Source organism: Mustela erminea, chromosome 12 (assembly GCF_009829155.1).
Source record: "Mustela erminea isolate mMusErm1 chromosome 12, mMusErm1.Pri, whole genome shotgun sequence".
NCBI classification, from domain to species: Eukaryota; Metazoa; Chordata; class Mammalia; order Carnivora; family Mustelidae; genus Mustela; species Mustela erminea.
In genome coordinates, this window is record NC_045625.1 from 37,711,207 (window position 1) to 37,727,519 (window position 16,313).

Below are 16,313 nucleotides of genomic sequence, written 5' to 3' on the forward strand. Positions count from 1 at the left end.
ACAGTTCAGAAACTCCAGTTGTGTGGGAATCCTCAGGATGGTGGGGTTTGGAGGTCTGGAGTTACCAGACCTGGGATGATGTTTTCAAGGCACACTGTTAGAGCCGGTTTCCATTAAGGACCTGAGGGCTTTAAAATTAGGTTGACTAACCCTCCAAGTTTTTCCAGAACTGGGTCCTGTGATGTGGGATAGTCCTGGGCAAACAGAAGTAAGTTTACCAACCTACCTGTAACAAAAGGGCTGGGCTTGAATCATTGCTACAGACTTCAGGACCCACCTGTGGGCTAAACTCCTTCTCACACCTCCCAAGCTAGAAATTCAGAGTAGCATGCTGATGAGGAAGATGGGCAGAATAACAACCAGCTACCAGCAGCTCTTCCCAGACACTTGGGAGGAACTGACTATACCATCAGGGGGCTCTACAGTAGGGACACCACAGCCCTCAGAGGTTAGTGGAAATAAGGTGCTTTCTGGTGTGGCCAGTCCTGACACAATCAGGAAGGCTGAGATGAATTCTCAGGTGAGAAGTGGCAGCCAGGCAGGCAGAATGAACCTGGTGGTCTCAAAGGAAGCCAGAGGCAGGGGGCCCAGCCCACTGCCTGCAGGAAGTTTCTGGTTCTTGAGACTTCATTCCTGCAAGGGATAACCTCTCATCTACCCACCTGTCTGGTAAATCCACACTGAACCTGCATTCCTAGGCTTAGCAGCTCTTACCCTTCTCCCTCTCTGGCTTTGTCCCCACTTGTTGTGTGAGCATGTCTGTCAGTCTCTTTGGTTGCAAAGAACTGACACTTACTAATGCAACACCTAGAGGATTCCAAAATAAGGAGACTGGGGCAAGAAGCTGAAGGAATTCAGGTAGTGCTCTCTTCATTTCTAGGTACTCTTTGTGGTCTGTTTCTTTTAATCAGTTTTCTGTGCTTTTTATGTATTGGCAGAAGGTGGAATATTTATATAATTTTAATTCCAGCCATGCCTAGGGTCTGACTGACCATCCTGAATGTCAAAACCAAAATCTCAGGAGAGACCCTCTGATTGGTCCAGCTTAGTTGAGATGCTCACCTTTGGTCCAATCAGCTGTGGCTGGTGGGTGGGTTCAAGCAGTACAAAAATGGATATGGACGGCCAGTCCCAGGAGGGCCAAGGTTTTTGGAAAAAGAGTCACCAGGAGCTGGCTACACACTTTCACTCTCTATCATATAGATTTCCTGGTACTGTGTCTTCCCCTCCCTGAATTTATAAAATTTCTTTTGTGGGTCCCTCAATGCTTGGTTCAGTGTTATTTTCACACTAGAATATTGTAAAAATTAATCTAGGTAACTGTGGTAAGCTATTCAAAATCCAGTTCTTAAGCCTGGTGACCCATCATCTCTACCTTATACAGCACCCTGTCTTTTTCTCTTTTGCTTTATGGTTTAGGATCTGGCTGCTCAAAGTGAGACCTGACAGACCAACAGCCTTGCAGTTCTTAGTAGAACTGCAGAATTCCCCACCCCCTCCCACATATTTGAGCAACTTCTGCATTTTATTTATTTTAAGATTTTATTTATTTATTTGACAGACAGAGATCACAAGTAGGCTGAGAGGCAGGCAGAGAGAGAGGAGGAAGCAGGCTCCCTGCTGAGCAGAGAGCCCAATGCAGGGTTCGATCCCAGGACCCTGGGATCATGACCTGAGCAGAAGGCAGAGGCTTTAACCCACTGAGCGACCCAGGCGCCCCAACTTCTGCATTTTAACATCTCCCCAGGTGATTTTCATTAAAGTCTGGTAAGCACTGGAGGGGTTTCTTGTCTTATCTCTTCTAACAGAATAGAAATTCTCATGGTAGGGTCTCCATTCAGCAGACGTCCAGTATACACTTTCCATGTTCAAAGTGCCTTGCTTTGTTTTAAAAGGGCTAAAAGCCCTCAAATGCAGTAATGAGGGAATGAGAGAATGAGATTGTGAAAGAAGAGGTAATGAGAGAATAGTGGTTGAAGAGGACAAATTAATTATATGGTATCTGAGTTTTGCTTTGAAATAATCCTACAGGAGGTGGAGGGAGGTTGGAGGTATAGATGAAGCAAACACAGGGCGATGGAAACATTGAGGTTCATTACACTATGCTTTCTACTTTTGTGTATTTTTCCTACTTTTGAGATTTTCCATAATAAAAATTAAAAGAAAGGAATAATGGTGGAATATATTGAAAGAAATCATCTAGCTGCTCAAAATAAATTTGTTTTCTGGCCAAATGAAGTAAACCCATTCCACTCCCAAGTGGGATTGCACAATCCTTTGTCAGAGACTTTTGGAGGATGTGTGCAATAGGAAGAAATTTGGAACGTTGGTCATGTGCAAATGATTTTCTAATTTTGTAAAAGTCGGGGTGGTAGTTTCTTTCTGTCACTTTAAGTTGACTTGAGGAAAAGAAAAGAAATTTACAAATTCATGTAACTCATCAGTCCAGGGGCAATCAAATATGGCCATACTAGGGCACATACCCCTGCCTCTGTGTTGGCTTAACTTTCAGGAAGGCTCTTTCCACATGATAGCTGTAGGGGGTTAAATAGTGTACCCCCCAAATTCACATTTACCCACAACCTCAGAATAGATCTTGTTTGGAAATAGGGTCTTTGCAGATGTAATTGGTTAAGTCAAGATGAAGTTGTACTGGATTAGAGTGGGGCCTATTTCCAGTGATTGGTGTCCCAGCAAGAAGAGGAGAGGGCACAGTGACAGAAGAGCAACATACACACAGAGAAGGCCATGTGAAGATAAAGGTAGAACGAGAGTGATGCAGCTAAAAACCAACGAATGCTGAGTTGTTGGGAGCCACCAGGAACAAGAGGAAGCAAGGAAAGGTTCCTTCTTAGAGCTTTCGGAAGGAACCGGGCTCTGCTGCCCTCTTGATTTTGGGATTTCTAGTTTTCAGAACTATGAGAGAATAAAGTTCTGTTGTTTTCAGCCACCAGGCACTTGGCAATTTGTTACAGAGTCCTAGAAAACTAATATAATACCTTTGGCAACTCCAGGATGGCCACCCCAGAGGAAAGGAGGAGACTTTTTCTCAGTATTTCTCAATATTTCTCAATCAGAATTCCTGAGAGAAGATGGCATCTTTGCTCCTTGGCCTCCATAGACCATGTGTCAATCCCTGAACCAAGCACTGTGGCTAGAGGGAAACAATGTTCTGATTGACCAAATATAAGTCCACTGAGGAGCATTATCCCAAGTAATTATATGGTATCTGAGTTTTAGATCTTGGCCTATCCTAACCACACCGTGGAAGAATGGATCTCCTCTTACCATAAGGACGAATGAATTAAGAGTGGAGAAAATTAACACCAGTCCATTACAAAGAGAAAAAGTTGATTCTGCAAACTATACTTTTACAAGAATAGATTTTTTCCTATTTGTTCATTTTCAATTTTATTGATTTTTAAAATTTTGAAACAATAAAAAATGTACAGAAAATTTGCAGGCACAGTACACAGACCAATTTTTTCCCCAAAACCATTTTAAAGTAACTTGCCAGTATGATGTTCCACCACTCCCAAACACTTTACTATGTATGTCCTACCAATAGGGACATTTGCCCAAGTAACTATAATACAACAATAAAAATCAAGTCATTGATGTTATACCTTACCTTCCATCTGGTCCTCAAATCCCAATTAAGTTTGCCACTTATCTCAATCCTGTCCTTTAAAACAGAAGGATATAGTTAAGAGTCACCTGTTGCATATAGTCATAATACCTTTTTACTCTCTTTCACTTGGGAGCAGCAATAACATCTTTTCTAGTCTTCAGTGACCTTGACATACTGAAGATTACAGACCAGTTATTTTATAAAATGTACATCTGGGCTTTTTCCAACCATGGAGAGTTAGATTCTAACACCGAGAATAGATTTTTAAAGATATAAAGGAAGCATAGATTCCTCAGAATAAGTCAGGGCCAGGGCAATCAAATTTCCTTTTATGGCAGGTCCCTGAACTGACAGATCACAGAGATGTACTTGATAGTCTGTCTGTTGGCAAACTGGGTCTTCAGCAAGGCCTTTAACAATCTCTGCCATGATATTCTTGTGGATAAAATGTGGGAAATGGGTTGGATGGCAGTACAATTAAGAGGAAAAGTAACCTACCAAATGAGTGGAGTGGACCTTTGTCATCATATTTGTCCACTCAGTATGCAATCCCTTATTCCAGAATAATTTTCTGAAAATAATATAATATTGGAGGGCTGTAGTGCACTGGATCTCACCATGGAAGCAGAAAGAAGATTCTCCTTTTTACTTCCTAGCAGCTAGGACTCAAGTGCGTGAATTGAGCCCAGCCACTCTCACCAAGGACTTTTAATTTTTAGGGAAGGATGCTAAGAAGCAAGGGTAGTGTGGAAAGTATTCATAGTGACAGAAGCAGCAGCTTGAACAGTCTTGAAGTGGTGGTGGTGAGTATTCACTGGCAGCGGTGGCCATGGCAGAGCTATGGTGTTATTGACCGGTTTGTAGTCAAAAACCCTGCTTGGCACAATGACAGTATTTAAAAGGATCCAAGTCAACTTAGAGGGTGTTTTCACTGTTCCAGGGCTCTGTATTCAGCCCTGCCTTTTAGTTAGAATATTAAAAAAAAAAAAAGTATGTTAGAAGGGATCAATGGAAGTATGATATTTGGAATTATGAAGGCAACTGATGATCCTGCTCTCTTCTATCATGTGGACCCCACTGGAATGCTGCATCTAGTCCTGGCCATGAGTCTTTGTCTTTTTTTTTTTTTTTAAGATTTTATTTATTTATCTGAGAGAGAGAGAACAAGCAGTGGGAAGGGGCAGAGGGAGAAAGAGAGAGAGAGAGAGAAGCAAACTCCCCGCTAAGCAGGGAGCCCGATGTGGGACTGGATCCCAAGATCCAGGAGATCATGACCTGGGTTGAAGGCTGATGCTTAACCAACTGAGCCACTCAGGCGCTCCTGGACACTAGCCTTTTATGAAGGAAATAGGCAAACTGGAACCTGGTCAGAGAAGGATGATCAGGACATGGCAGGAAATCAACCATAAAACATGAAAAACAGTAGAAATGGGAGATACCACATTCCCTGCCTCTGGAGAAGGGGGACTTGGTGACATGCATGCTTTGATTTCATATTTCCTAAGGACCAGTGCCTATTATTACCTCCTTTCTCAGTGGGAGTGTCTCTTGTGATTTTACTGTCCTGGTCTTCCTATTGTATACTGGATGGATGGGGAGGGGGAGATAACTTCCAAAAAACTTGTAAGTTTAGTACAGATCCTTTTTTGGATTATTTGAGAGTAAGCTTCTGACATGATGTCATATTTCCCCCCAAATCTCATATGTATATTTCTAAGATAACCACAATACAACAGCTAAAATCAGGAAATTAACATTGATACAATAGTATCATCTTATTTTAGGATACGTTTCATTGGTCATCCCCAAAATATTTTACAGCAGAAAGATCCACTTCAGAATTACAATGTTGCATTTAGTTGTCATTTCTTTCGTCCCCTCCAGTGGGGAACAGTTCCCCAGTCTTTCCTGACTTTAATGAACTTGAAATTTGGTAAGACTTTACAATGATTATTTCCTGGAATGTTTCAAAATTTGGATTTTTCTAATGTTTCCCATTGAAATTGTAAGTATTCTGTGGAGGAGGGACTCTGAAATTATGTAAATATCTTGTTACTCATCAAATGTTCATTTCTTTATTTATATCAGCATAAACTCATGGTTTCTTATTTTGTTCAATTGGCCGTCAACTGTTCCTATCAATATTTATTTTCATGCTCAAATTGTTCCAGGTTTGGCCAATGGGAGCTCCTTCAAACTGATTTCTGTGTTCTTTTGACATATCCTCATTATTCTTTGAGCCCTTCTTACTTTTTGGTAGATGATTTTCTAGGCTCAACTTGTAATATCTCTGGTTCATCCCTGAAATCAGCCTTTTTTCCCCCAAGAATATCTAGTTCCTTTTATTGGAAAATGATGTTTAGAAATCAAGATTTCGGTGTTAGAAATGCTCATTGCTACTGGGAAGTTTCTGCTTCCAGCACTTTTCCAAGGTATTTATTCATATTTACATGTAAATTATACACAAACACCCCTATATTTATTTCATTATCTATCTATATATTGAAAACCACAAATTCACACCAACTTCTCTAATTCCAAGAAAGTATCAAAGAGCTCATTTTAGTTTTGTCCTTGTCTATATTTGTAACTCCCTTCTCTGACAGTCTGAAACTGGGTGACTCTCATTAGCCATATATTTACTTCTGATCAGTGTCTCTGTGTTTAACAATCTCCTCATCCCACTGGGCTCTAACACCCCATACTGGACTGCCCTAATTCGCTGAAACTCTTAATACCCTAAGCCCCCATAGACGCCCTCTTTATTCTGCTTGGGCTTTGACACCCTGCACTAGTCTGCCACTCTCCCCACTCATTATTACCCCCCCTCTCTCCTCATCTGGTTGGGCTTTGACATACTATCTATGATGTTTAGGCGCCTACCTTGCTCATTCCTACCGCATGGCTTTTGGGCTGAATTGCTCAGGAAGAGGATGAAGGGAACATGTTTTATAGTTTAAAGGACCCTGAACCTGAAGGATTATACCTGGACTTGAATTAGATGATGAAATTCTAGACCTAGAGCCTGAGCCTGAACCTTAATAGGCTCAGCCTTTGGGGGATCTAGAAGGAGATTAATGTATGCCACACGTGTGAAGAACCTAAATAATTTGTGGCCACTGGGTAAACTACAGTGGTTTAAAAAAGAGGGCTGTAGGGGCGCCTGGGTGGCTCAGTGGGTTAAAGCTTCTGCCTTTGGCTCGGATCATGATCCCAGGGTCCTGGGATCGAGCCCCGCATTGGGCCCTCTGCTCAGCAGGGAGCCTGCTTCCTCCTCTCTCTGACTGCCTCTCTGCCTACTTGTAATCTCTGTCTGTCAAATAAATAAATAAAATTTTAAAAAAATAAAAAAGAGGGCTGTAGATTCTTTACTCCTCCACTCAGCAAGGAGGACACATCTACTCCCTTTGAATCTAGACTGCCCAATAAGTTGCTTTAACTAAAATACCCAAACAAGTGAAGCCAAAGGCTGGGCCTCTTGGGATTTGCATCCTCTTACTTTGTTTTGAAAATGTTCCTTCTTGGAATGCAGCCTTCAGTTTGTGAGGCAACTCAAGCAGCCATGTGAAAGGCCTTTATGGAGAGGTCCGAGTGGAAGAGAACCAAGGTCCTGACCCATGGCTGTCTAAGCCGGCCTCTAGCCCACACAAAATGGCAGCCATGTGAGTAAAGCCATTTGGGAACAACCAGCTGTGCCAGTGCCCAGGTGGAGCAGAACTGCCAGTCAACCTACACAATTAGGAGAAAGAAATTGTTAGTTTGAAGACACTAAGTTTTGGTGTGCTATCTTATGGGGAAGTAGATCATTGAAATAATGGTCTGTGACGTGCCTGGCACTATTCCATGTCCTTCTGATCCACTGATGTGAAAGAGAAATGTGAACTGACAGGTGCAGAAAAGGGCACTGTGGAACGGGGGAGGAAGTGCCACTAACCAGTTGAAGGCAGACTGCAGGGAAAAGCAGAAAGCTGGCTGACTCTGCGCAGATCAGCACTGAACAGGCAAACTACAAAACCCACATTCCAGTTTTTGGCCAATCAGCACTGCAACTTCCTCTTCCAGGTATCTCCTCTGATGGGATTAGTTTCCACCTGACAAAGTGGAAAAGTGGAAAGAGGTGGAGAAAGTGGCCTTGGGTCTGTCTCTCTGTTTCTAATACCAGTTCCTGTTTGGACAGCTGTTCTGTTTGGACAGACAATATTGTTCTGAAGGTTTCTGACCTGGACATTTGGGAAGGAAAAAATTTACAGATTGTAGGCATCTCTAAATGGGGGTAGGGATGCTGATAATGCTGGTGGGAACCTCATTGGCTCTGCATGTTCCCAAGGAATAAAGAGCAAGTGTTTCTTTTCCTTGCTTCCTGGCCTCAGAGACGGTCCTGGAATAAGTCTGTGACCCCTAATCTCCCCTCCATCCTGTCTCCAGGCTATTATCTGGATACATGGAAGATATATCTCCATTTCCCCCTCCTCTCAGTTTTCAGATGGGGCATTATTTAGACCCACCCTCATTCACTGGACAGGCATTTTCTTCTAGGCATAGGGTGTTGGGGTCAGCTTCACCTTGACCAATTCCCTGACGAACAATTCTTAACTTATGTGTCTAAAATAACTTAGTGGGATGGGGTGCCTACGTAGCTCTGTCCATTGAGCATCCAACTCTTGACTTTGGCTCAGGTCATGATCTTGGGGTTGTGAGATGGAGCCCCATGTCAGGTTCCGTGTTGGGCATGGAGACTGCTTAAGATTCTCTCTCTCGGGGCACCTGGGTGGCTCAGTGGTTTAAGCCGCTGCCTTCGGCTCAGGTCATGATCTCAGGGTGCTGGGATCGAGTCCCGCATCGGGCTCTCTGCTCAGTGGGGAGCCTGCTTCCCTCTGTCTCTCTCTGCCTGCCTCTCCATCTACTTGTGATTTCTCTCTGTCAAATAAATAAATAAATAAAAATCTTAAAAAAAAAAAAAAAGATTCTCTCTCTCGGGGCACCTGGGTGGGTTGGAGCCTCTGCCTTTGGCTCAGATCATGATCTCAGGGTCCTGGGACTGAGCCCCGAGTCGGGCTCTCTGCTCAGCAGGGAGCCTGCTTCCCTTCCTCTCTATCTGCCTCTCTGCCTACTTGTGGTCTCTGTCAAGTGAATAAATAAAATCTTAAAAAAAAAATTCTCTCACTCTCCTTCTGCTCCACCCCCCTTCCCCTCATGCACTCTCTCTAAAAATTAATAAGTTGAAAAAAAGAAAGTTAAAATAACTTGTGGGGGTGTGTGCCTGGCTAGCTCAGTCAGTTAAGCATCTAACTCTTGATTTGGCTCAGGTCATGATCTCTGGGTTGAGATTGAGCCCCGTGTCACAATCTGTGCTCAGTGTGGAGCCTACTTAAAGTCTCTCTCTCCCTCTCCCCTCCTTTCCTGTGTGTGTGCACTCTTTCTCTCTCTCTCAAAATAAAATAAAATAAGGTAAAATAATTTAGCAATAGTTCTTCCCTTCTCCCTTCCCCAATCAAGATAATCATAAGCATTCATTTAACAGGTATTTTAACAATATTTACTCAGTGTCCACTATGTATGTTCAGTTCCAGGAGCTGAGGATACAGGAGTGAAGAGAGGAAGTTCCTGCACTCATGGAGCTGACCCTCTACTGAGGGAGACAGACAACAATAAATAAATATATGATGTAGGGTAGTGATACATGCTCTGAGAAAAATCAAGCAGGTAAAGTAGATTTGGATGGGGGACTATTCTACGTAGGATAGTCTGAGAAGACCTCTCTCTTAAGGTGACATTTGAAAGAGCTGAATTAAATATGGGAGATGAGTATTTCAGACTAAATGAATAGCAAGTACAAAGGCCCTGAGACAGGAAGAAATAAGCAAATTCCAGAGAACAGCAATTAGGTTACTTGGCTAAAGCAGGTAGAACATGATAGAGAGTGACAGATGTGGGTGGGGAAGAGAGACAAGAAACCAGTTAGGTAGGGCTCCTACACATTTAGATTTGGTTCTGAGTAAAATGGCATGATCTGATTTAGGCCTACAAATATCTTCCTAAATGCTCTTTGGAGAACAGACTGGGGAGGGGGAAAGGAGGAGGTGAAAGCAGGGTGACCAGTTAGGAAGCTACCATTATAACCCAGGTCAAGATGATGGTAGCTTGGTCCAAGATAGTTATAGCAGAATTAATAAGTAGTTAATTCTGGTGATTTAAACGTTGCACTGCCAAGACTTGCCGAGGGACTGGAAATGGCATTTTAGCATAAGAGAGGCACATCGAGGACACCTTTTAGGTTTTGGGCTTGAGAACGGCTAAACAGTGGTGCCATTCTCTGAGGTAGATTAAGAAGGAGAGTAGGGTCTAGGGAGTAGGTTGTCAGGGAGTGGGCACAGGAGGTATTGAGTTTGAGATGCTGGTAAGATAGGCACTTGAAAGTAAGTCTGAAGATCCAGTCTAGAAATAGAAGTTCTGCAGTCACCAGCAAATGATTACATATTACTCCTAGGGAGTGTGTAGACTGAAAAGAGCATCATGTGCTATGTTCTAAGGCCTCCGACAACTGCGGAAGACAGAAATTTTATGTCATTGTATACAGATACTATAAATCACTCCTGGGGAGTCCCTATGGACAGAAAAGAGCATCATGGACTATGGCCTGGGGACTTGAACAACTGGAGAAGAGGAGGAGAAGCCCACAAAGGAGACAGAAGAATGACTAGTGAAGTGAGGAAGATCAAAGAGGCCTGGTGTCCAGGCAGTCAAGTGAGGAAAATATTCTATATGATCACAACCAAGAGTCAACTCCTGAGCCTCAGTTTTCTCATCTGTGAAATGGAGATAGTAACAACCATCTACTGCAAAGTGCTGTAGGATTGAGTATTGCAAATAAAGCAGTTAGGCTTGCGCTTGACTGGCATATAGTAAACCCCCAAGCTATGCTAGCTATCGCTATCGTTTCCTCCACTTCAGGGTTGGCTGCCAGAGCCCTCGGCTTCTCCATCCACATAAGTAACAGCATTTCCATGAGTCCTTCTCGGAGGGGTGAGGTGTCCCTGCTCACTCAGGCCGCAGGTGTGCCTGAGGAGTGGCCTCTGGATCAAATCTGAACCAAGCAACTTCAGCGCCCGTGCAAATCAACCAAGGGCAAATACGTGGTAAATAAAGGTCTTGGAGCCAGAACTCTGCCTCTGTCTCTCACTAGCTGTAGGATCTTAGGTAAGCTTCTTAGCCTTCCTGAGCCTTGAACCCTTTATCTGTAAAATGGGAACAACTGCTACCTCCTGGAATTGGTGTCTGAGTTCGTGTAAACTGTAACTGAACAAAGCTGGCTGCTCTTCCGAAGGCCAGCGAGGGAGTTACTGACGCTCCTTGCCACCCTCCCACCTAAAGCACGTATCCTCTTAACGCACTAAGAAAGGCACCGTACACACCCAAAACCCAGCTGGGTGGGCCTCTGAGATGCCCTAGGCTGGGCTGCCATAGGCTGAGGCTGACAAGCCGAGACTCCGCGCACTTTCCCGCGGCGCGCGGGTGAGCCCCGCCTCCTTGCGGGGCCCCCCACGTTGCTAGAGGAGTCTAGCCCGCCAAGGTGGGGACCGAACGTCCCTCAGAATCCTGTCGCGGCCGTCCCACCCACCCCCCACCCCGGTGTCGAAGCCCGTTTCCCATCCCTCTTCCGGACCCAATCAGGCCTACCGAGGCGCCCCGACTGGAACGCCGTCGCGGCCCCCAACCCCTCAAAGCAACGACCAGCCGGTTCTCGGCGCCATCGCGCTGTAGGCCCAGGCCCGTACCCCGGCCCTTCATCACCGCAGGAAGTGGCGGCGCCTCTCGAGGGCAGCCAGCAGGAGGAGGAGGAAGCGGAGGAGGGGCGGCTCGGTAGCAACCCAAGGCAACCCGCGAGGGCGCAGGAGGAGGGCGGTGTGGGAACCGGAGCTCCGCGCCGCCCGCGGCCCTCGGGACGGCTCCGCCCCCTGCAGACCCCTCCCGAGCCCCGCCCGCGCGCCCCAGCTCCGCCCCGGAGGCCCCGCCCTCCCACCCGTGTCCCGAAAACCCGGCTCCAACCGGCGGCCCCGCCCCCGCCCCCGCCCGCGCCTCGGGCGCACTTCTGGTCGCTGGGCGGCCGCGCTGGCTGGAGTCTCCGAGTTCTGCTGTCTGCCAGCCGGGGCAGCGCTCCCTCTTCGCTTCCCCTGAGGCCCTTCCCCCAAGAGCCGCGGTCCGGCAGCGCCTGGCCGGCGGCCCGCGGGCGGGCCGCCCCTCCCCGCTGTAGCCCACCCGCCTCTTAAAGCGGCGGCGGGAAGATGAGGTTTCGGGAGCCGCTCCTGGGCGGCAGCGCCGCGATGCCGGGCGCGTCCCTGCAGCGGGCCTGTCGCCTGCTCGTGGCCGTCTGCGCGCTGCATCTCGGCGGCACCCTCGTCTACTACCTGGCCGGCCGCGACTTGAGCCGCCTGCCTCAGCTGGTCGGAGTTCCTACACCGCTGCAGGGCGGCTCGAACGGTGCCGCGGCGATCGAGCAGCCCAACGGGGAGCTCCGACCCAGAGGGGCCCCGCCGTTGCCGCCTTCGGACGCTTCCTCCGAGGGGCGCTCGGGTCGCGGCTCCAGCCCAAGCACGGACTCTCATCCTGGCCCCGGCTCCGCGAGCAACTTGACTTCGGCCCCGGTGTCCTTCACCTCAGCGCTGTCGCTGCTCGCATGCCCTGAGGAGTCCCCACTGCTCGGTAAGGACTCGGGGACTTTCCCGAGAATTTCCTCGGCAGGGTCCCCTGGACGTTCGCCCGTGCCCTCTTCCAGGATATCCAGCCTCCCAGTTCCGGATCACCGTCCCTAATCCCAAACATAGGTTCCGGACTGGATGGCGTTGAGAGTGGGAGGGTGGTCCTTTTGGATTCAGACTGAAGGCTGGGGTGCGGGTGGTACTAGGAAGCCACGGGCCTCTATGGCCCCAGAACCGGAGAAGGCCTTGGAGACTTCCTTGCTCTGGCCCATGCCTCAAGAAGTTTTGGAGTTTGAGTTTGCTTAGGGCTTGGAGTTGCCTTCGCCCTGGTCACTCTGATCGGGACCAAGAGGCCGTTCAGAGTAGCCCACGCCGGTTTGGGAAACTGATGATGAGGCCTGTACTGGGGAAGGAAGTTGACCTTCCAGTTCACATCCAGTTCACGTATCTAGTCTTCCCCTGGAACCACTCTCTCCTGAGTGTGACTTAACTTTTCGTAAGCTTTGTGCAAGTGACTTGTTAACCTCTGGTTTTTCATCAGTTAAATGGAGAAGATAAATGGTACCTATGTCAGGGTTGTTTTGTAAGATTAGATGAAACAATGTAAACAGATATTTACATTAATGAAGGTAAGCCCTTAATAAATTGTTACCATTGTGTCAAGTTCCTCCTCTGTGTAGATCCCTGCCCTGGGGCCTTCTTACCCTGCTTCCTGTCCCTGTGGGTTCCCCAAACCTAAGTGAACACAGCCCTCCAAAGGATGGATGGTGTTTGTAGGAGTACAGCATATGTACCATAGGGGCTGGCGGGCTAATAGGTGACCAGTTCACACTGAGTTGTCCCTCCCGGGAGAAGCTTAGAGTCTCAGGTGTCTTCGCCCAGCCCAGCTAATCGGAACGGTGGCTACCAGCCTGCTGGGAGTTTAAGAGGGTGGACTTGTGTTCCCTGCTGGCAGAATCCACAGGCAGTCAGGCCCAGGGCAGCCACAGGTTGTTCCCAAGATTATCATACAGGTGGCTGCTCATTTTTAATGCCAGGGCTTAGAGATTGTTGTTCTGAGTGAGGGGCCCTGGCAGGAGGGCATCCTGCCAATAGGAACTCTGTCACCTTCCCGAAAAGCTCTGGCAGAGCAGGCCTTCTACATGCTCTTGCTCAATTTCTCCAATAATTGCTTCAGTATTCTCATATCAAGTTTGGGAGGAAGCTCTTGGAATTGGTTAGACATGAATTGTGAAAATAAGGGGACCTTTTTTTAAGCAGAAAATTGAATTCTTTTGGACTTGGCGATTAGTCTGAGAAGCAGACTAGTCTTACAAAATAAATTTTATTTTATAAATTTATTTATAATAATTAATTTATAAATTTGAATATTTGCCCTTCTGTTAAGTGTCTGGCCACAGGCATCTTAGAGAGTTTCTCACAGTCTCTTTCTTGTATTTAAAATGGGGTTGTTGGTGCTTAACTCACAGGATTATTTTTAGGACTAAATGAGATTGTGTACATTTAAGTAAGTGGCCAATAGGATTCGGGAGTTGAAGTTCTATTTTCTCAGACTCCCGTGGAGATGACTCTGAACAGCAGAGAGAAAAGGGGGAAGAGAGAGCTAAGGCCCCAGAATCCAGAGAGCCAGTTTTCGTCTTTTTGTTTTTATCTGTGGCCTCAGCATTTATACAGGAAAATAAAAAGAGAGAGAATTTAGCAAATTAAAGTGTCCTAAAGTTCGTTAGATTGGTATTTGAGGTATAAGATCTTAACAAAGTGTGAGAGCCTGTGGTACCTTTTTTTTTTTTTTTTTGGTAGTGGTGTTCCTCTCCGTTGGTGACTGGTTACTGGTATTTCTGAGTTGAATTTTGAATTGGCAGTGTGAAGGGACTTCCTGAGAGATAACATTTGGAGGGTGGGGAGAGGCCCTGGGTCTTCTCTAGCTTGGCCACCTTAGTGTGACACGCATGGGACCATGATGTTTGGGCTGCTCTTGTGGAGGTCCCACAAAGTAAAGGTGGATGGTTTTTTCTTCATTTTAATTGAGCCCTTAGGTTTGAGTGGTTGGGTCAGCTCTCTGAATAGGGGCTCCTGGCTGAGAGGGGGCCTTGAGGAATCTGAAAGTCTCTATAGGAGAGTGTGGATGGGGGGAGTTGAGCCCATCTGTTCATCTGGGCAGGTGTCAACCAAAGCCCTTGCGGGGTGGTTTTGAGGTTGATGGGAGAAAGCATCCGTGGGGTTTAGAACTGTGGCCTTTTCACTACTTGCAGTTTCTTTCCACGACTTGGCTCTACTTTCTGGCATCCAGGGGTCTGGGCCAGACACTGTGATAAGCTCCAGTTTGGTACGTGGAGGGTAATGGGCATGCCGTTGCGGGGAGGAGCCAGGCACCAGACTGGGCTATTGATGGGTCATTGTTGGATCATTCGTGTCAGAGTGTTAGGACAGACTTCAGACATACTTGGGCTTGGATCCTGCCTCTGTCTACTCTGTGTGCCATGAGCAGGTTGTAGTGTGTCAAGCCATTTTTGGCCCTGCCTCAGGATCCCCCGTGGGCTAGTGGGAGGCCTTCAGGAGTGGAGGCTGCAGGAAGGAGGTTGGCCTTTCCTGAGTATTTCTCCAAGTTCCCCATGGGTGTTCTTCCAGAAAGTTCAGGCCTACAGGCAGTGTCCTCTTGGCCTTCAGGCCATGCAGCCTCTAGTCCACATAACATGGACATGAGGCTCCCTTTGGCTACCTGAGTGTTTGCCTGAGTTGTAGTCAACCTGGGAGGAGCAGCGGTCTTGCATTTTCTTTTCTTTTTCTGGAACATTTGTCTCTGCTCAGATTTGGTGGCAGCTCAGCGTGACTTGACTAGTGCTGGTCCTGGAACTGCCAGCCTTGAGAGGGGCTAGGTGGAAGGTGGTTGACCCAACCACTTAAACCTAAGGGCTCAATTAAAATGAAGAAAAAACCATCCACCTTCACTTTGTGGGACCTCCACAAGAGCAGCCCAGGTTGGACAGGTTAGGGGAGGCAGGACTGACCTGGGGGCTCATCTGGGGCCTGGTACAGCTGGTACATCCCCTAAAGGGTGTATGGGGTATGGGGGGGGGTGAGTATAGGACTGCTGAAACCCAGAGGCTTCCTTTGCCTATCTATGCTTTGAAGAGATACTCTTCATTTGTTCCAACGAAGGCTCTGATCTGGAAGTGGGCACCAGAGAATCATGAGCACCTGGGCCAGCAAACAGCCACCACAGGTAGCCAGGGTCCTGAGAGAGCACTTGTCCATGAATCAGTTTCCCCCGCTTTTGTGGGGGCTGTCAACCAAGCCTCTGTCATGGTTTGTGCCCTTGGGAAGACAGAGCACTTTCTGGGTCTCTGAGGGCTCTCAGGTGTTTTTTTCCACCAGCATGCTGTCCCCCTTTCTCCCCTTCTCGCATATGCACACATGTGGACATGAGCAGGCTGCCCAGGACAAAATGTACTTTGAGAACATCTGTCCTGGCCTCAGCTTGGGGAAGGGCTCTCTCTCCCCTTTGAGTCTTGGATTCTCATCGCTTTCTGGCTTGGGGTAGAGCCTCATCCTCAGAGTTGGGGGGGAGGGCACGAGGAGCTTCCCTTTGTCCAGGCCTTTAAGCTTTGGGAGATTAGGTAGCTAGGACTTTAAACTAGTTTGTTCTGCTGTTTTTCCTCGGGAAAAGAGTTTATTGGGAAATACAAAGATACACCTTCTTGTCTAACAGTCTGAGACTGAGAAATACCCTCTATGACTATTGGGCTTGCTTCCTTCCATTTAGCCTGATGGTGGCAGTAGTGATTCCTACCTGTTGAAATCTGTCCTAGACTCTGAGCAAGCATGGAGACCTTCACCTCATGGACCGGGTGAACACTCCTTAGGGTATGGGGAGCAAGAGTCAAATGTGGGATTGGATTTAAATTGCAGCATCTTGGACCCATAGCATCCCAGGATGGGACTGTCTAGTTCCCTGGCCCCGTCCATTATTGTGGTGGGGCTAGAAT

General features: G+C 47.1%; 1 protein-coding gene and 1 long non-coding RNA gene across 6 annotated transcripts in view; one reads left to right on the forward strand and one right to left on the reverse strand.

Moving 5' to 3' along the window:
- LOC116570785 overlaps positions 1-11,618 on the reverse strand; it is a 51,506-nt gene extending 39,888 nt beyond the window's left edge. For 4 of the 5 annotated variants that reach the window (XR_004277563.1, XR_004277565.1, XR_004277562.1 and 1 more), the window contains exon 1: positions 11,309-11,618. This is a non-coding gene — a long non-coding RNA (uncharacterized LOC116570785). Of the gene's footprint in view, positions 1-3,631; positions 4,778-11,308 lie in introns of those variants that run through there. The other variant, XR_004277566.1, reaches the window with a different exon arrangement.
- Positions 11,619-11,675: 57 nt separating this feature from the next.
- Positions 11,676-16,313, forward strand: part of B4GALT1 (beta-1,4-galactosyltransferase 1) — a 50,900-nt gene continuing 46,262 nt past the window's right edge. The window contains exon 1 of the mRNA XM_032308309.1: positions 11,676-12,331. Coding sequence (XP_032164200.1) covers positions 11,914-12,331 — 418 coding nt within the window. The 5' untranslated portion in view covers positions 11,676-11,913. The remainder of the gene's footprint in view (positions 12,332-16,313) is intronic.